The sequence below is a fragment of the Galeopterus variegatus genome, unplaced genomic scaffold (genome assembly GCF_000696425.1).
Source record: "Galeopterus variegatus unplaced genomic scaffold, G_variegatus-3.0.2 Scaffold1716, whole genome shotgun sequence".
NCBI lineage: Eukaryota > Metazoa > Chordata > Mammalia > Dermoptera > Cynocephalidae > Galeopterus > Galeopterus variegatus.
Window position 1 is genome coordinate 4110 of NW_007727827.1, and position 20803 is coordinate 24912.

A 20803-nucleotide genomic window follows, 5' to 3' on the forward strand; every position below is an offset into this window, starting at 1 on the left:
TGCTGAAGGCGCCTAGCCTAGTATGGTAAGCGGGGGCCGGGCGGGCCTTTGCCCCCCAAGCAGGGCTGGGCTGGGGGTCACTCACAGAGCTCCCAGAGCTGGGCCAGTCCGGCGCCTTCCTCTCCGTCTCTGCGTCGCCGCTGCTGTCTTTCCTGGCCTTTGTTGCCTTGGGCTGCTCGGTCTCCTGGCGCGGTTGCGGCTCTCTCAGGAATCTTCTTTTGCATCGGCCCTAAAACCTCGAGAGTGTAGTTGCTTTTTTTCGTTGTAGATTAGTTGATCAGTGATTTATTTGTTTTTTGTTGCTCTTGGAAATGCAAATAGTACTCTGGCAGCACAGCGCACACTTCACAGGCTCTCTCTGTCCTCTGGCACGCTCACTCCAGACCCGTCGCCATCTTGCTCCCCTAATAATCGTTCCTTTCAAAAGGCTTCTGTGAAGATGAAATAAAATTATGTGTGTAAAATCTCTTAAGGGCTGTGCAAATTTGATAATCATTTTTGCCTCAAATTTAGATCAAAACAATGCCGATAATCAACACTGATAGCTACCTAAAGCAGAATATTAGCCATTTTTGCTTCCACAGTTTTTTCTTGTTTCCAAAGCCCACTCCTTGAGTCAGTGGTATTCACTGTCTCGGGGAGTGGGTAGAGACAGTCATGTTTGGGGGATCCCTGAGCAGAAGAGGCCATTGCCTGACTTCCCAGGGTGTGGCCTTCAAAGAGAAGCCATGTCCAACATGGCATCCAGTGTTAGAATTACAATGTCTGAGGGAAAAGTCAGGCAGATGGGCTGGAGAGAGACCTGCAGAGACCTGTGCATCCCAGTATAGTGTTCAGAATGCTTCCAGAAATTCCCCATGTCCCCAGAAAGATGTGGAAGGGGCTGAGCAGATGGCAAACTGGAAGAGCCCTATCTGCAAAGAGTGGATGCCATTAGATGATTAGCAGGGCCTGAAGATGAAACCCAAGGCAGGTAGAGCTTCAGCAGGATGGGAATGCCATGAGGAAAGAGGATAGCTGTGGTAGCTGTTCTCCAAAGATGGCCCCCAATGAGCTACACCTCCCAATGGTCACATCCTGGTGTAGTCCCTTCCCACACTGAATCCGGGTTGGCCCCAGCACTCACTGTAACCAATAGAATGCAGCAGAATTAACACTGACAGTTCCAGGCCTAAGCCTTAGGAAAGTCTGGCAGCTTTTACTTTTGCCCTCATGGAAGACACTTACCCTGCTGGAGAGAGAAACCCTGAGGAAAGGCTCTGGATGTGGGGGGAGACGCCATGCGTGGAGAGACCACATGGAGGAGTACTGAGGTGCCAGAGTTGTCCTAGACTAATCAGCTTAAGACTGGCAGGAACACCACCAGCAGTCTGACAAAGTCAGGTTTACTGACCCACTGCAATGAGGGAGACTGCACCCCAGCAGAGCCCTGGGCAGCTCAGCAAGCAAAGGGTAAGTGGAGGCAGTATGGACTTGGAAGAAGGTGGAATTTAGGTGGAATGTAAATGAAGCAGTTTTTCTGTTTGTTTTTGAACTGAAATGCTGTTTCACAAATTGAGGTCATCAGGGAAAATCAGTGCGAAGTGACAATAAGAGCCAAATAATTTTCACGCAAAGCCTTTAGAGAATATACGTACATTATGTAGAGGAGGAGGGGGCTCAAGAAGGACGAGAGGGGTGCAGAAAGAAGAAGGGAGATGCGGGGGATAAGGAAACCTTAGTATCCTAGCCCAGTTACAAACTGGAGCACTGGAGATCCGCCAGGAGCTATGTAATGGGAATAAGACAATACTGTGCAGGGTGGGCCTGGGAAATGCCAACAGATTCAAAGCTGTACACAGCATTCCAAGTCTTACAATGTCTATCATTTTTTAAAAGTGAAATGCCATATCCAACAGACCATAAATTCACGTACATAGAAGTCCCCATTTTAGACTACACAGTTCAGTGATTTTTAGTACTGAATCCAAGTGTTTATTAGGCTTAAAGCAAAGCAGGCTCTGTGTAAAGGGTTCAGCATCAGGTCTGGACTGTGAAGGGGTCTCCAGGGTCCTGTTTCCTTGGATATTAGAAAGCTATGATAGATGGAGAATGCTGTATCCAGAAACCTCTGCATTCGAGTTGCAAACTAAGGTTGTTTCTGTGTCAAGGTTACTTAGCCCCTCCAGGCAAAAGCAGGGCATGTCATTCTTATTGATCAAAGTTTCTGAAAATCTATGATTTTAGAAAACAAAGTTTCTCAGTGAATAAGAAAGGCAGTTGTTAGCCATTTACAGCTGAAGCGTGCCCATGGATGAAAAATCTCTTCCTGTAACTTTACATCTGGCTTTATCCACATCTCTTATTCCAGCCTAATGAATGGGTGGGCAGATTTTTTACATTCTTAGCCTGAGCTCATTTTTACTTTCTCAAAGAGAGGAAGGCAACTCAGACCTTCCAGCCCAGTGCTATCATTTAGAACCCAGCTCAACTGCCATCTGACTGCAGCTGCATAAAAGACCTCAAGCTAACTAAGCAGAAGAATCCACTGAGCCCAGTCACCCCCCAAAAATGTGAAAGATCATAATGTCTTATGTTTAGCCACTAAGTTTTGCGATGGTTTGTTACACATAAACAGGTTATTGAACCAGCCATGCTTGAAGCAGACCTCTCCCCTGATGGCCGGATGATAATAAGACACCCCCAAATTAGATTCCCAGAGAAGGAGGAGGCAGGGGAGAGGAATGAGCCTGAATCTGACTACGGACTTGCTTAAAAGAGACTTGAGGGCTGTCCGGTTAGCCCAGTTGGTTAGATGTGGGAGCGTGGTACTAGTAACACCAAGTTTAAGGGCTCAGATCCCCTTACCCACCAGCCAAATGCACAAAAAAAAAGAAACTTGAGTTTCAATTCTGGTGGTAGAAATCAGAAGAGCGGTTCCTCTGGGGGATGGAGGGGTTGACTGGAGAGGGCATGAGGTGCTTTCTGAATTGCTGGAAATATTCCTTATCTTAATCTTGTTGGTAGTTACATGAACTCATACATATGTAAAAATTCATCAGGGTGTGCACTTAAATACCTTGAGGAAATGGAGTTCAGGAGCCAATTTCTATTATTGAGTAATAAAGAAATGTTCACAAATTCTGTGAAATGTAGACCTGCCACAAACATATTTTAGAAGTGAAAACAAGGGATTATAACAGATACAAGAAGTAAACAAATATTTATGTAGGAAAAAAGTATTAATTGTGAGTATAAACATTTAGTGACCAAGATGCCAAAGAGGAACATAACTGAGAGCAGGGAATTTAAGAGTATAAAACTATAGGGCCGAGCCCATGGCGCACTCGGGAGAGTGCGGTGCTGGGAGCACAGCAGCGCTCCCACCGCGGGTTCGGATCCTATATAGGGATGACCGATGCGCTCATAGCACTCACTGGCTGAGCGCGGTGCGGCCAGTCTCAAAAAGGACAAAAAAAAAAAAAAAGAAAAAAGAAAAACAAAAAAAGAGTATAAAACTATAAAATTGCTGGAATATTCATTCTTACAATTCCTATTTGAATGAATTAAATTACAAGTAGACTGTACCCTCTTCAAAGTCACTGTCCCTGGAATTAGAGATGGAAGGAAGCTTTGAAATCATCTTTCACAGGTTCTCAAACTAGGCTGCACATTGGAATACCTAGAGAGTTTAAAAAAATACTGATGCCTGAGTCCCACCTCAGAGATTCTGATGTAATTGGTTTGAGGTGTGGCCTGGGAATTCTTAAAGCTCCCCAGGTGATCTCAACGTGCTGCCAGGGCTGAGAACTGTGAGTGGATTTCAAAAACTCTTCTCACAAATGAGAACACAGAGGAGCAGGACTGGCAAATGGTTTGATGAAGATCCATTAACAGGCTACAGCCAATTTTCTCTGATGTGTTCTAATAGGCGGGAGCTGTGGCATAGATAACACCAAACAGTGAATAATCTCAAAATAATTTATCTTCAGTTTGGGAAAGGAGCACATGACTTCCTGGCTGCTGACTGGCCTGGCTAATTCAGTTTGGCCCAAATGAATGTGCCTTTTCCTGAGTTTACACTGACAACACAGCCCTGCGCTGAAGTGTGGAAAGAAGGCAGCCAAATTAAGTGTTGACCATGGCCAGCTCCCCAGGGGGCAACAGACTGGCTGTCAAAAACACACAGTAACTGTACAGATGCAGGGACTTTTCTTACCAGAGGGTTCCACAATGAAGTAAAGCCAGCTTTCTCCTGATCCTTTACTCTGTCAGGGTTGGGGTCCAGAGATGTGAAGAGGGAGTGAAGGGAGAGGGGCTAATGGTTATCAAGGAGCTATTTTGTGGCAGGTTTCTTGCTAAGCATTTCTACGAGCAGCATATGCTACAGCAACTCTGTAACTCAGGCATTTTATTACCCCCATTATAGAGCTGAGGAAAGTGAGGCTCAGGGAGGTTGTATAACTATCAAAGTGGAGCCAGGACAGAAACTCAGGCTTGACATACTCAAAGCTTTTTCTGAGACACCATCTGTCTGTCCAAGAGGGACAGCTGCAGGTGGACTTGGATTTTCTGGATCCTTGGATTTTAAGTCTGCTGAATGAACTTTGCCTCCCAATTTTTCAGCTTTAACAATCTAAAGGCAGCAAAGAGACTGTCAGAAGGTGTATGTAGCAAACATGAGAATCTTCCTCCAACTATGGGAGAGTGACTGACCAAGAGCCCCATGTGCCTCTTTGAAACCTGTCACCTACATTTATGCTGAGGCCACCCACATCTCCCAGGCATAGCGCTGCTCCCCTCCAATGTCTGAAAAGTGCTTCTGGACTAATTTGGTTTTTATACGTTCAGACTGACCTCTGCTGGACAGTCTAATAACTTCTCAACTTTTTTTTTCCTCTTAAGATAATATGGTTAGGAAAGAGGCATTTTTCCCAAATTACAGCAGTCACCCCTTATCAGCGGGCAGTACGTTCCAAGACTAGTGGGTGCTAAAACCGCCAATAGTCCCGAACCCTAGAGACGCTATGTTTTTTTCTATACATACATACACACATATGATAAAGTTTAATTTATAAATTAGGCATAGTAATAGATAATGACAATAACTAATAAAAAAATTGTAACAATGTAAATGTGGTCTCTCTCTCAAAACACTCTACTGTACTTTACCCCCGCTTCTTGTGATGATGTGAAATGATGAAATGCCACACGATGAGGAGAAGTGAGGTGAGTGATGCAGGTAGGTAACAAAGGTAGGCTACTACTGACCTTCTGAGGATACATGAGCAGGTGGACCATCTGCCTAGGGCGATCCTGGATCATCAAGCCATGACAACATCTATGGTTGGATGTCAGAAAGGAGCAGACAATGTCAATGACTAAGGGGCAGGTAGCATACACAGTGCAGATACATTGGACAAGGGAATGATTCATGTACCCAGCAGGATGGAGTGGGATGGTGTGAGACAGTGTGAGATTTCATCACGTTACTCAGAACAGTAGTCAATTTAAAACTTATAAATTGTTTATTTCTGGAATTTTCCATTTAATATTTTCAAACCACAGTTGAGCATGGAAAACTGAAACCATGGAAAGTGAAACCACAAATAAGGGGGGACTGTTGTATATTTAGTATTGAGGAACATTTATATAGTTCAATTCACAAATATTCATCAAGTCCTCTATACCACCTTACGGCAAAGTCTTGTATTGCATTTGGCTGCCAGAGGAAAGCGTCCATAGGCAAAGAACTGATGAGACTACATAAGCTACCCAGTCCGAATGCTCCTTTTCATGTTCTCTTTCTCCTGTGTAGCCCAGGCTACTTTATACTTAAAAGTACATAAGAATATCTGCTGAGTGGGCCTGTTTCCAGGGGCCTGTCAGGGGCCAATCACAGCTCCCTGCAAGTATCTCCTGGTTTGCACCTAACTAGCCAGCGCAGACAGTCTGATACAGACAGTGCAAACAAGCCAAGTTTTGATATAAAGTCCTATGCTCAATTCATATAAAATTGCAGATAATAAACATGAATGACTCTGAAAATAAATTATAATTTTCTATTTGTAATATTTTTAAAAAATGTTTCTGATAATTACATAATTGTTTAAAACTTTGTAAAAAGAAAAAAAAATTACCTATAATTCCATTATCAAGTTGTATTAAAATTTCAGTTTATTTTGTGTCTGTCTTTTTTCTCTATATATGTATGTAGGGTGTATTTGCTTACTTGGCCCCATTCCACTTCTAGCTTGCCATTTTCACATATTATACTGTGATTATTTCTCCATTAATAAATATTACTTAACACAATTTTTACTTTATGATGACAGACCATAATTTATGTAACTAATATCCCAATATTAAACACTGGGGTTGTTCCTAAATAAAACTATGCTGAATGGCCTTTTATATAAATATTTGACCAAATATTTATTGTTTCTTCAAGATACATTTCTTTAAGATAAGTGAGATACAGAGGCTCACTGGATCGAAAGTTTTCAGGTATGAACATTTTTAAGATTCCAAATACAAGCACTGCTAGAATTACTCTACAGAAATGTGCCAATTTCAGCTTCCATCAGCAGCATAGGAGTCCCCATTCACTTCACCCTCACCTGTGCTGAGAACAATGTAAAAAGCTCTTTACCAAGTGAATAGGCAATAAAAAGGATTTTCAGTATAACTTACATATTCACATTTATTCATACTCATACTTTCGTTGACCATTTGTATTTTTCTATGAATTATACATTCATGCCCTTTTCCTATTTTTCTACTGAGACATTAATATTTTTCATATTTATAAGAGTTCTTTATATATTAAGGCTAACTCTTTTGGTCTTACTGCGGTATGCATAAACTAAGCTTGTTAATTCAAATACACCCTGTAACTATTAGTTTGGGTATGATGTGACTTCTCCTTTGGCTCAGTAAGTTCTTTCCAGGAAGCACAGTCTTGTAACACCAAGATCACGGGTTCGGGATCCCTGGACCAACCAGCCACCAGGAAAAAAAAAAAAAGTTCTTTCCAGGGTGGGGAAAAAAAAAAACCTCATAAATATAGGACAAGTCCGACTAAACCCTGGGGGAGACTAAGGTACTAAGTGGTCAAAAGATAAAATATGAAGTAGAAAGAGCCTAAGTGCTTCAACTTACTGAACATGTCTCTACATCAGACAACTCCTAGAGCTTTTTTCTTTGGAAGATGTTTTAAAAGATATGTACTTCCACAGTGAGTTTACTTAAAAGAATACCGACGAATAACTCAGTGGTTAGGCAGTTACACTGCTATTGTTTAATAAAACTCTTCCACTTCTTTTATCTTTAAGTGGTTATTTCTGAGGTAGAATACTGGTAACTTTTTCTGTTTTTAATCAATTCCTTTACTATAAAATGTCATTTAAAAATTTTTTTTTATTTTTCTTTGCATGATTTTAACATTATAGTAATTTTGTTGTGGCAAATAAAATTCCATCTTGCAGAAAAGAGAAAATTCCTCAATACCACCCACCGGCATCTGTATTTACATATTAGAGCGGGTCAGCCACTGAAAATCCTAGAAAAAGAAAAGACAACATTCAGTCAAAAGAAATAATTGTCTCAAACTATATCCACACTGATCTAAAAGCCCCACACAATGGTGGTAAAATGAGGTTTGTCTTTGGTCTAGTGCTTTTCCCAAAGAGTTGCTAAAAATCCATTAGTGATCCTTGCCACCTTGTCCTACAAAACAACCTATAATGGCTTTCTGGGTCCTCTTCCACTAAGACTGATCAGGGCACAAAAAACTAGAGTTTGGGGGCCGGCCCGGTGGCGCATTGCTACAGTGCACCGCTTGGGAGCGCGGCGGTGCTCCCGCCGAGGGTTCGGATCCCACATACAGACCGGCCGCTCACTGGCTGAGTGAGGTGCGGGCGCAACACTGAGGGTTGCGATCCCGTTGCTGGTCCCAGTCCAGTACGGGTGCGACACTGAGGGTTGCGATCCATTGCCGGTCACGAAAAAAGACAAAAAGGGAAAAAAAAACCCAACTAGAGTTTGAAAGAAGCAGAAGCACACTCAAAAGGAGAGAGGAAAGTAACGAGGCCCACAAAAGGCCGAGCTCCTGGAGAAGGACATGGGTAGAAAGAACTGTGCATGGAAGCCTTTTCCAGGCCTATCATCCTACACATATAGCCTGGACACAGGCTACTGCAGAGATTTAGGTATTAAAGCAGGGAGCAGCCAGCCTACCCTGTCAATGACAAATGGCAGATGGACAGACAGACAATCAATGAAAAATCAAAAGCTTGGAAACTACAATATATGTAGAATTCCACTGGAATGAATATAAATAAAGCTGAAGTGATAAATGCAAGAAATAAAGAATAATCCTCATCAAATTATAAAAAAGGAAGATAAGAACTTATATTTCTCCAGCAATATCTGAATAAAATTCACAGAGAAGTTGTAGAGCAGATCACTGGAAGCAGATCTTTAGAAGGGTGAACTCACTAGCAGAGAGGGGACAATTTACTAACACAGGTCTCAAAATTATTTTTATTATATGTATTCATCAAGCTATTTATAGTGGCTTTAGTTTCCCTAGTACTGTGATGCCCTGATGCCAGGAGGAGGGCATCCTGGGTTGCAAAACTAACATTCTAGTCGCTGGAAAATATATACCCAGTTATAAATTAATAAAATGACAAGAGATTTTAAAACCTGTCTATTGGGTGTCTGGCTGGCAAAAATTATTTCAACAAATAAAGCTTTAAAGAAGAAAAGGCAATCAATAAGCCCACGGGGGTACAGAGTATACTGAAAGTTGTTAACTGTACCTTAAAATGTCTGCCTGCTTGCTTCACAGAAATCCCTGCTAATGCCACCCACCCAACGCCTTACTGGCCTAGTCTTTCTGTGCTTCCTTATCACCAGTCTTCTTGAGTATCTCTTCTCTCTGCTATGAGGTAAATGCCAAAGTCTCTGACGTCTGTTTCCATACAAACAGAATTTCATTAGAATCCTATGTATTTTACAGTTTCCAAATTAGTTAATTTATATTTCATTGATTATCCAGGTGTCTGTTCACCCATTCGTCCCCTGCCTCGTTCAAAAAAGAAAGAGATCCCACAGTGGATATAGGTATAAGAACCAAGGCATAAAGTACTTGAAAAAGATATCTTCCCTGAAAAGAGTGGCTAATACGCAAGGTGTAAGCACAAGGGACAGGTATATAAGAGGAGGCAAGTGGCAGGCCCAGGACCAGCGTACAAAATTAAGTATAAAAATCAACTTCATCTGGGTGGGAGAGGATCATGCTACACACACTGACATTTATTTCACTGCTGTAATCTACACTATAGTTTTGTTTTAGAGGTCAAAGTAACTAAGTTTGAAACTGCATCAAACATCCTATGACAGCCTTAGCTCCCACTGGGCTTCCTCCACTCCCTGTCTTCCAGCTACTCTGCCTTCCTCCAGTTCCTCATACTTGCCACGCTGCCTCTTGCCACAGAGCCTCTGCACATCTCTTCCTTCTCCTCTTTGCTGAGTTAGTCCCTTGTCATCCTTCAGTTTAAGTGTCACTTCCTCTGAGAATCCTTCCCTGTAACCCAATATAAATCAGATGCCTTGGTTTGCTTAGAACTGGGTTCCTTTTCTTCCAAGCAATTACCTCACTCCGTCACGATGCGTTCATTCAGTTGTGGGGTTAGTGGACTATCCTTCTTCCCTAATGGACTGTAAGTTCCATGAAGGTGAGGACTGAGCCTGGTTTTGCTCACCATTCTATTCTTAGAACCTAACATGTATCTCGATAAATATTCATTGAATAAACAAATGAAACTGCCAAACTCAGAAATAGTTTAGAAAGACTTCTGTGGACACTGGAGGGTGTTCTGTTTGGTAGGTACTTCTTTGAGGGGTGTGGAGGACAGATGCATTTCTTTCTTTCAGCTTAGCATCCGCGTTTACCTGGGCCTTCCGTGTGGCTTGTGGCTCAATCATGATGTTGATAAGAGAGGGGTTAGTGACATCTTCCAGGGTCTGCCTCAGGGATTTTTGGAGTTCTTCTGGTGTTTGTACAAAATACCCTTTGCCACCAAATGCAGTCATGACCTGCTCATAGTGCGAGTTTGGCAGAAGACACATTGGAGGGGCCCTAAAAACAAGGTCATGAGTCAATGAAATTTAAACCTTAAAGCTTTTAGAAAAAAGTCATTCTCTGAAATATTTCAAGAAAAAATTTACGGTGAACTGAGAGGTTTACTTTTATCTCCAACACATAAGCTGAGATGCAAGTACACTAAATTTTCCTTTTTTTTGTTTGTTTGTTTATATAGCAATGTCCAATAGAACTTCCTGTGATGATAGAAATGTTTTATATCTCTGCTATCCAATACAGTAGCCACTAACCACCTATTGCTATGAACACTTGTAATGTGACTAATTAAAATGAGGAACTGAATTTTTAATTTCACTTAAAATAAATTACTTAAATTTAAAGAGCAACATGTGGCTAGTACCTATTGTACTAGACAGCATAGGCTACACTATCAACTATCACGAATGCGAAAGAAAAAGGGGAAAGAGGAATGGTTATGGCAAAACAAATACCAACAGAACAAACGAAGTCAGTGAGGCATAAACATACCCTACCCTGTTCTGCCCCCAGGATGGCCCACAAATTCACTTCTATCTCATACTGTACAAAATACAGCTGTTGTACAGCTAAATACAACACTGTCTTAGTTTGGATCTGTCATCACATGACCAAGATTTAGCTAAGTGGTAAAAGGAAGGAAGACCTCTAGATCATAAATAATATGTAAACATCCATATTCCTACCTAGTGTAACATGAATAGTAGGACTGGGAGCATTTTGCAATAAGCCTTGTCATTAACAAGGCTCAGACATCATCATACACACTCATCTGAGTCTTCAGTGCTCCCTGATCTTAACCTATTTATTGAAGCACCTAATCATGGATATTTGTGCAAAGAAAAACCATGAAGACATGGTTCCTGCCCTTTACAGGGGCTGACAATCTACACAAATGATACTCAATCCCTGTAAGCACATTCCAAAACAGCAGACTTTTAAAAAAGAGATCAAAATAGATGAGAGAAAGTATATATACATTGTTCTGGGTTACTTACACTGTAGTAGCATCTTGAAATTTTAATATTTCTTTCCAAGTATCTGAATCAAAACCTTGGTAAATTCCATTATTATTCACCACCAAGAGTATGATCGGCAAGTTATACCTCAAAGAGAGAGCAAAATATGAGGAAAATCATTCTTCATTCTAAAGCAATTTTTCTCCTTTGGGCTGAAATTTTAACTTAAAAATGAATAAAGTTTTCTCTAAGTTTTTTGTAATATTAGAGGAAGACTAAAAATTAAACATTTATTATCCTAATAAAGAATATTAAATCATTAACAGAAACATCATGCAATGGTAGAAAGAATGCAAGATTGGGGGTTGGTAGACCTAGTTTTACCACTACTTAACCATTAATCTTGGGCAGATCACTTAGCTGTTCTAAATCTGGGTTTTCACAAATCTGGATGGTAGTAAATGCCTTCCCTACTTAATACCCTCTGAAGCACCACTTTTAGGTGGTTCCTAGGAGCACTGTTTGAAAAATACTTTCTACTTACTGAGCTCCTCATACACTACCAATCCTTGCTACGTGCTGTGGGAGATACACAAGAGACTAGTATACACAATCTGTGCTCAAACCACCACAACCCTAATTAAAAATACTTTACTTGGTGTAATCAATAGGAAAAAAGAGTATCTAACAAAGTGCTAAATACTACAGGTAAGATTTTTAAAAAGCTGATTAAACTTTATTAACAACTGAAAAAGAACATGGGTTTTATTTTCTACAGACATAATTTCTAATGGCAAGTGGTAAAAACAAAACTAAACTGCATACTGTAAAATAACAGGGTGTGGTAACTATTTTGCTATCCCTGCTTGAAGGGAATCATTATTCTCTAGACTGCTGACTTCCGCACAAATCATCTTTTTGGTGTATATCACTAGGTTGTCCATACAGACACTCTAACAGGCACATATTTTCACCCTGATTTTGAAAGTTTTATATTATCAAAGCTTTGAAAGCCCCAAAACATGATTCACCAAAGGCCCTAATAAGAACCCTGTCTAAGAATAGAATGGTTTTACTACAGTTTAAATATAGTTGGGAAAAGGAAAAAAACCCATACTTCTGTAGTAGGACCTACAATTGATGAGTTTTTCCATGAATCTTCATAACCACAAACCTAATCTGAATGGTTCTCATTCAGTGAGCGTCATCTCGAAACTTCACTGGATTATCTCATTTGTTCCTATTATTATTCTTCCAATTTTGGAGGAGAGGAGATGGAGGCTTGGTTAAGTGACTTAACCAAAGTCACTTGGATCTAATGTGACAGACCTATATTTAAATCCAGGCTGTCTGTTCCAGAGGCCATGCTCTTAACCACCAAGCTCCTCTATCTCCCTGCAGAAAACAAGCTGCTCTCAGGCCAAAACACATTTTTTTCAGTGACTTCAAAACTATTCCCCACAGTTTTACAGATTTTGCAGATGTCATGAGAAGGCCACAAACACACTGTCCTGGAAGAGAAAGACCCTGGATTATTTACACTAGAATCCTCAGGACATAGCACAGTGCTATGCACAGGGCACCTTGCACATGCTGAATGCTTAGAAAGTATTTGTTAGGTGAATAGGTCTCTTCTGTAATTTTTCATATTTCGGAGAATGAAATGCTCTGGTTCAGGATGCTGTTTTACCTGCAGATGGTTTCTACCTCCATGCCAGAAAACCCAAATGCACTGTCTCCTTCCACACAGATGACCCGTTGCTCAGGGTTTCTATCTTTAGCCACTACGGCAGCTGCAATAGCAAATCCCAAACCAACTCCCATTGTTCCAAAAGTACCAGCATCAAGCCTGTTGGAGAACAAAGCTCAAATGAAACTCTCTGGGGCATGTCACAGAGTGTCAGGTTGGCACAAACTTTCTAGTCATATCCACATGGTTCATAGAAAAATAAAAAACATAAAAACATTCGCCTTCTTTAATATAAAAATTTTAGACTGAAGAACTAATCTGTCAAAGCAGAATGAGACAGAAAAACCATGTGTGATTACTTGGAAGACTATCAATATATGCTTAGAACACTGAGTATATAAATTATCACATGATACCAAGGACATATCAAGTACACAAACTCTACAAAACCTCAGCTAAGAATACTTTAATGAAATATGTCCTTATACACTGAACATTTATAATTCTTAAATGTTTTCTTAATCTGCATTATTATAGTTTCAATTAAACACATTGTAATTAATTGCAATTGCTTTCTTGGAAGCCTTACCTGTGACGGGGAAGGTAGTTTTGAAGCACAGTGCGTCCAATGTCCATAGTATTTGCTCCTTCACTTACCACAAAACAGTCTCTGGGTAGTTGTTCTTGAACATGGTAGAATACTGTGTAATAATTCATAGGCAGGGATTTTTTGGAAGCTAATTCCTAAAACAATACAGAGGGGAATATAATCAAATTAGATTGGGATACAATAAAAATAACCAATGTCAATAAGTTACTATCAAACTTACTTGTAAATAGTTAGACAACAGCTGCAAGTTACAAGGTTCCCAAACGGCTGAAAATGGTCAGTCATTGTGAGAAGCCAACTGACCTGTGAACAGTCCTGGGGGACATGCTAAGGAACATGTGTCTCACAGCCCTAGTTTGGGACACAAATAAGTGGGGGAATATCACTCCTTGTGGAAATCCACAATGTATATTAGCATATGAGAAACTCTGAGGAGTGCTATAGTAAAGACAGCTAGGAAACACTGGATTAAACAAAACTAAACATTCTTATTTGAGCACTTAGGATAACATTGCCTCTGAAAAAGTGAAATTTTTATTTCAGAATATTTTCATCTGAAAAAATGGCCCTAAACTAAAAAATCTCAGGATTTTAGAAAACATCTGAAATCCTGGTTATTCTTCCCACACACTGCAGAGGAATAGAGATATGCTACACCCATATTCTAAAGAGTCCCAGAATGAAGGGGAAAACAGCAAGGTAATGCCTTTGTCTAGCCAAATTCCTTTTAGAATTGAGAGAAAGCTGCATTGGGCACTAGCAGCAACAGTCCCATCCTTCCCCAGCACTGTCTGTTCACCTATGCCACTTTTTTCTGTTGGAGATTACACCCAAGATGGATGAGGGACCTTCCTATATTCCTGCACCAGAGAAGAGAGGCAAGTTCCTTCCATCTTAAACTAAGGTGATTCCTAGGGGAAAGAAGGGATTAGTTATGATATGATTCACATGAAAAAGAATTGAGACTGGCTCCTGATAAGAGAAATAGTCATTTCTTCTAAGATGACTGATATATTAAGGAACCAAATAACTCACATTTCACATTTGCTTATGCATGATTCCACCAGCAAGAAACACTAGTGAACACAGAAAACTGCACCCAGCTGAACCAAGATACATAGGAATACATAAAACAGTGAAAAAAATCAGGAACAACATTTCTCATAGTCAGAGAGAAAGCACTATATATACACACAAAGAATTTAAACAGAAATCACCAAATCATGTACAAGTGGCTCATTTTAGTGCTAGTAGTAAATGGTTTGGTCGTTTCAAACATCAAGACAGTTTCCAAAGCATTCGCTATCAGGCAAAGCCGTGAGTGCAGATGAGAAAGCTGTAAAAGAGTTTCAGCACCAATAAAAAAGTTAAATGAAAAAGGCTATACATTGGATCAAATTTTCAATTTTAATGAAACTACTATCTAACACAATCATATGTCTTGAAGGACCTATATCTTAAAGTCAGAAAAACATGCCCCAATATGCCCCAGGATTTACGATTCTAAAAGATCACTTAATTGTGATACTCTGTGCCAAAGTCACGCTAAGGACAATGAGCCACACACATCTACTATTACAACTTTCTGTCCAACATTGGATCACCCTCCTTCCACCACCACACAGTAACTCACAAGTTGCAACCCTTCTGATGCCCAATTCCACAAGAAATTTCAATCTTTTCCCAAGTGCCATATTTACTGCAGTACACACACACACACACACACACACACTAACCATTTAAGACTTTGCTACCATTTTTATTAGGTTCCTATCTTATGTTTACATTTCACAAAGTTTTTGAGAGCTGTACCCTAGCCCCTTTTCCCCATAAGCCCTGTAGTTTTTTCTACATGATTTTGCACAGGGAGGTGATTTTTAGAAATGTATATGTCATGTTATGGCAGAACTGCATTCTTGAGTTTCAGTGGGTCCTGTGTTACCTTGGATGCAGCTTCGTTTCTCTTCATTTTTTCTCTCAGTGTCTTCCACCACTTGCTCTCTGAAGGGTACTGCCACAGTTTTTTATCAAATTGTTCTAAAAGCTAAGAAAACAAACTTTTTTCCTTTTTGAAAATAAACTTTAATCATATTAACATAAAAATCTCTTCTTAAAGGAGACAATAGTGATGTACTCTTCTACCATTCCCAATAAGCTTTTGTTTCAGCCAGTGTGGATTTCTGCCAACTGTTGGGATTCCCATAGCACAGAGTGAAATGCTATCTACTCCAACCCTCACAGGCAGGGGCTCTGAGGCCCTTCTCAATAAAAGGAAAACCACCTCCTCCCTCTATAGAAACCTTGCAGAAAGCCAACAAATACCTATGGATTCCTATGATACAGACTAAACGCTCCAGCGTGATTTAATACGTGTTTGAGGACTGCACTCTAACACTGTGTAATCAAGATAACAGTACCAATTTGTATTATCCAAAATCAAGTGATAAATATCACTATATTTTATCTCCTGTCACAGTGAAATGTGTAAACTATGTACAAATAATAAGACCCTGGGCAAGTCACTGATTACAGTTTGAAGAGTGAAAAGCTTTTTTTTTTTTTTTTCTTTTTGTCTTTTTTCATGTCCGGCAACGGGATCGCAACCCTCGGTGTCGCGCCCGCACCTTGCTCAGCCAGTGAGCGGGAACCGGTCAGTATGTGGGATCTGAACCCTCGGCGGGAGCGCCTCCACGCTCCCAAGCGGCGCACTGCAGCAGTGCGCCACCGGGCCGGCCCGAGTGAAAAGCTTTTTATCAACTAAAGAAACACTGTTAGGTACTTCCAGTGTGTTAGCCATTTCTTGGCTGCAAGTTCAGTTCCTTTGGAAGTTTTATTATTTTTTCAGATAGCTGGATCCTATTTAGTAAATCACTGTTTGCCTTCTGAAAAAACTTTTTCAATTGCCTTCCAAAAATGCTTATCTCACATAAAAATGAACTATGTACAATAAGGTTGATTTACCAAGTTCCAGTTATATTTAAGAATAGTTTTCCATCACAAATTTTGTTTAAAATTCATATTAATAGTATTACCAAGCAAATCAAGATTAAAACATTTTCAAGAATTGACTGTTCCCTTAAGACCAATCCATATAAACTAAAACCCAGACAAAAGTTCTTACCTGCTTAGTGACAGCATTTATGTCTCCTAGCAAAGTCACAGCAGGCTTTACATTATTTCCCAATTCTTCTGCACAGATATCAACCTAAAAAACAGACAAGGCTGAAGAATAAGTCGTTTATTCTTAAAAATTTTTAAGAAATCAATTTAAGGCTGAATAAATAAAGTGTATATATGAGGATACTTCAAAGAGTTCATTGGAAAAATTGAATTGAAAGATAATACAAATCATTCCAGTGAACTTTTTGAAGTGCTTTCGTATACGATAAAGAAAATTTGATATTTAAGAAGTTCCTTAATAAAAGTCCATAGAACTATATAAGTATCATAGCTAGTATAGAGAGCCTTGTCATAGTCCCTCATTTTAAAATCTACTCTGTGGAATTTTGGTATTGTTCCATTATGCCACAGGAAGGCGTCTGACCTGATCAATTATAGTTTTGAATCTAATCAATAATAAGGTTCTACTGAATTATATTTGGAATTCCTATCTATAGCAGGAGTTTTCAAAGTTGAGCATGTATCACAATCACCTGGTGGGCTTGTTAAACTATAGATTGTAGTAGTCCACCTCAGGGTTTCAGATTTCAATAGGTCTGGATGGGGTCCGGAAATGTGCATTTCTAACAGGTTTCCCAGGTGGTGTTGATACTTCTGGCCCTGGAAACCATTTTGAGAACCACTCCCAGGACATGGCATGATTTCTTCTCCATTTACTCAGAAGATCCATTTCTGGATGGCCATGGACAAGTGAAAATAGCTTCTGCAAGGAGGAATAATTTAGCCACCCCAAAGGGAATGCATTCTATTCTGTAATGAGGAGAGGCAACCAAGAGGTGGCAGCACCTTCCAGGTACAACCCACAGTCTTGCTTGTTTGTGGTTTTAGTTCTCAATGTTCTCAGGTGGGAATGGGACTATTAGAAGTTGACTCCTGGGGCCGGCCCGGTGGCGCACTGGATAGTGCGCCGCTTGGGAAGCGCGGCGGCACTCCCGCCCAAGGGTTCGGATCCCACATACAGACCGGTTCCCGCTCACTGGCTGAGCGAGGCATGGGGGCGACGCTGAGGGTTGCAATCCCGTTGCCGGTCCCCGGCCCGGTGCGGGGGCAACACTGAGGGTTGCGATCCGTAGCCGGACACGGAAAAAAGACAAAAAAAAACCCTGGATTCGAATTCCAGCTTTGCCATTAATGAGCCATATGGAACTGAATTTTTTCTGTTTTTCTTTTTTTATAGAAACATAATGGATTGCACATATCTGTGGAATGCTGCATTGAATATCACTACCTGTGTGCTCAAATGAGGATAATTAGTATATTCAGCATTACACAGTGTAATCATTTTTTGTGGCTCTTTACCAATTTCTCGCTAATCTCTCCTCTCTCTCCTTTTCCACCTCTGGTAATCTCAGTTCTGTTCTCTCCTCCTTAAGAAGGTAGACTGGGAAGACAGCAAACTTTAGAAGTAAAAGGTAGATTGGAAGAAGATAGCAATTGCAGCTTCGGTCACCAGACACCAAATGGAATGGGGCCAATCCAGGTAGGGATAACAGTTTTGCATGTCACTATGTAGGTAGTATTTTCCCCACCAGTAGAAAACTGGCTTTTTAAAAAAAATTAGAACTTAATTGATTGTACATATTTGTGGGGTACAGAACTGACTAACGGTATTTGCATACAATATATGATCAAATCATGAAAATTAGCATATTCATCATTACACGATGTATGCATTCATTCTTTGTGTCCATTAATCAATTCCTACCTAACCTCCCTTCCCTTCCCCCTCACCCCCTCTAGTAACCACAGTTCTGATCCTTCTTTCTGAAAGCTCAATGTTCTTTCTTTCTCACTCTTTCTTCCTTTCTTTTAGAAAACTGGCTTATAAAGAGGGTTATCACCATACACAAGTCATCAAAGAGAGGTCAATATATTCCAGACACTCTGTTTAATAACATAGGTAAACTATAGTTTAGAGATTTCCAACCAAAGAATGAAAGTAAGTTTTGGCATCTAAAAGAAAAACTCACTCCCTAACAATGCTGAATGTTTCATTCTAATCTACCATCCTACTTAAACCTCTTTTCTCTACCTTTAAATATACCTGAACTGTGAAGAAGAGGAAAATTATGCTTTCAAACTACTTGAAACTTGATTTTGAAAGGGTTTCTGGTTAGAAGTAAAGTGGCACATTGTGTTTCATAGGCTTGAAAAGGCAGCTTACTTTGGTACCTGTAATTATGTTAGACAATTTATAAAATTCTACTTTTGTATAAAGAGAAATTGTTCTTTACAAAAGCCAAGAAAAAAGCAGAGCTGGTAATGGCTGAGAGGGAGAACAATGAACCGTAGATAACTCTAATTTTAAATCTTTCCTAAGTACCTGGATAAACTTCACATCTGGCTGATATCTTGGAGGCAGTCCAAAATGTAAAATCCAATTTAGTCTGGCACCAAACAACACAATTACATCAGCAAATTGCAAAGCCCTATTAAAAAACAAAATCTGATATAACACAAAAAGTATATCTATATTTCTTATTTGAATTATTCTAAAATAAATTTCTAAAGTATTTAGAAAAGTCTTAATAATTTGGAGCTTACATTAGACTTCAGAATCAGCCTCTAGGGTAAATTCGATCTTTCAAACTAAAATAACTTATGAAACCATTCTATTTAAATAGCAATCTAAAAGATGAAATAAGCAGTAAAATATTAACATAAGCTGTATCTATACTCGATTTCCTTTGCTTACATTTTTGTCATTAGAAAAATTAATGTAGGGCCGGCCCCGTGGCTCACTCGGGAGAGTGCGGTGCTGGTAGCGCCGAGGCCACGGGTTCAGATCCTATATAGGGATGGCTGGTGCGCTCGCTGGCTGAGCATGGTACAGAAAAATTAATGCAAGTCCACTATACATAAGCTGGAAAAAACAGAAAAAGTATAAAGAAAAAACAAAATCACCCCATAATACTATCAATATATAAACTATTATTAATATCTTGGCATATTTTCATCTAGCCTTTTTCTCTATTTAAGTATATTTTTACATAGTTGAGTTCATATGCTATAATACTGTCTTGTGCACTTTTGCTTATCAGAAACATTTTCCTTTGTCATTAAATTCTTAAACACAATTTTTAAAGGCTACATATTTTGCTGAACACATATACCATGATTTAATATTTTCTCAATTGCTGGATATCTTCTTTGCTATTAATAGTACTGAGTTTCACATCTTTATGCTTGCATCTTAATGAACACTTTACTTTGATTCCGAGAAACATGTATTGTTAAGACTATTGATTCATATTCCTGAATTTCTTTCCAAAAAATTATACCAAGTGTATTACTAATAGTTTTATTTTATACAAGTGTACTTCAAAAAGTTCATGGAAAAATGTAATTAAAAGATAATACAAATAGTTCCATGAACTCTTTGAAGACCTCTTGTATCCTAATATTTTTGTCAATATAACTTCTACTCTTTAATGATTTTTACTTTGATAACATGATTACCCTTGCTTTCTTTTTGCCTGCCGCAATATATCTTTGCTCAGTCTTGTTTTTAAGCTGTATGATTTTGTTTTAGATGTAACACATAGAGTTACTGTTATTAATCCAATCTGAGTATCTACCTTTTTTCAGGAGAGTTTATTATCATAATTGCTGTGGGTTTTGTTTTGGTTTTTACTTCTCATTTTTCTGCTTCTATCTTTTTTCCATTTTTCCTATCTTTTGCTATAGAGAGTCTGTTTTTATTGTTTTGTCTTCTTCAGTGATAAATGCAATTTTTCAAAGAAATTGAGTTATCATTTCAAGTATATACTCAAAAAAGCATCTTCATATACTATATTGGTCCTAAGAGACCCAATTCTACAAACAGATAAATACTGCAATTCGTCAGGTAGATTTGCTTATTGATATTGTAAAACCCTTAAAATTGTTGATTCAATTATTTATAGCCCTTTGCAATCTTTTTACACTATTAATTTTGTTAAGATTATGTTCCTAAAACTTGACTAAAAATAAACTTCAGTTCAACCTTAGTTATTTAAAAAATTAATTGAATCCGAATTAATTTGGTTACTATACAAAGTGTACTAATATGAACAAAAAGTAAAGGCATGATCTACTAAGATAGCATTAAATGAACAATTAAAGACTGAGCTGCAAACATTACATTTAAAAAACCCTTCAAATTAACTTTATTCCATGCATGAGAATATGAAAAACACCAAATGCATGATGGTGGTAGATATGGGAAGGGAGGGAGGGAGGGAGGGAGGGAGGGATTG

General features: G+C 39.2%; 1 protein-coding gene across 2 annotated transcripts in view; it reads right to left on the reverse strand.

Moving 5' to 3' along the window:
* Nucleotides 1-6664: 6664 nt before the first annotated feature.
* HACL1 (2-hydroxyacyl-CoA lyase 1) overlaps nt 6665-20803 on the reverse strand; it is a 35022-nt gene continuing 20883 nt past the window's right edge. For both annotated transcript variants that reach the window (XM_008578547.1, XM_008578548.1), the window contains 8 exons: nt 18889-18994; nt 16507-16590; nt 15328-15429; nt 13365-13519; nt 12776-12934; nt 11125-11232; nt 9940-10126; nt 6665-7540 (listed from right to left, as the gene is read on the reverse strand). In XM_008578547.1, coding sequence (XP_008576769.1) covers nt 7508-7540; nt 9940-10126; nt 11125-11232; nt 12776-12934; nt 13365-13519; nt 15328-15429; nt 16507-16590; nt 18889-18994 — 934 coding nt within the window. In that variant the 3' untranslated portion in view covers nt 6665-7507. The remainder of the gene's footprint in view (nt 7541-9939; nt 10127-11124; nt 11233-12775; nt 12935-13364; nt 13520-15327; nt 15430-16506; nt 16591-18888; nt 18995-20803) is intronic.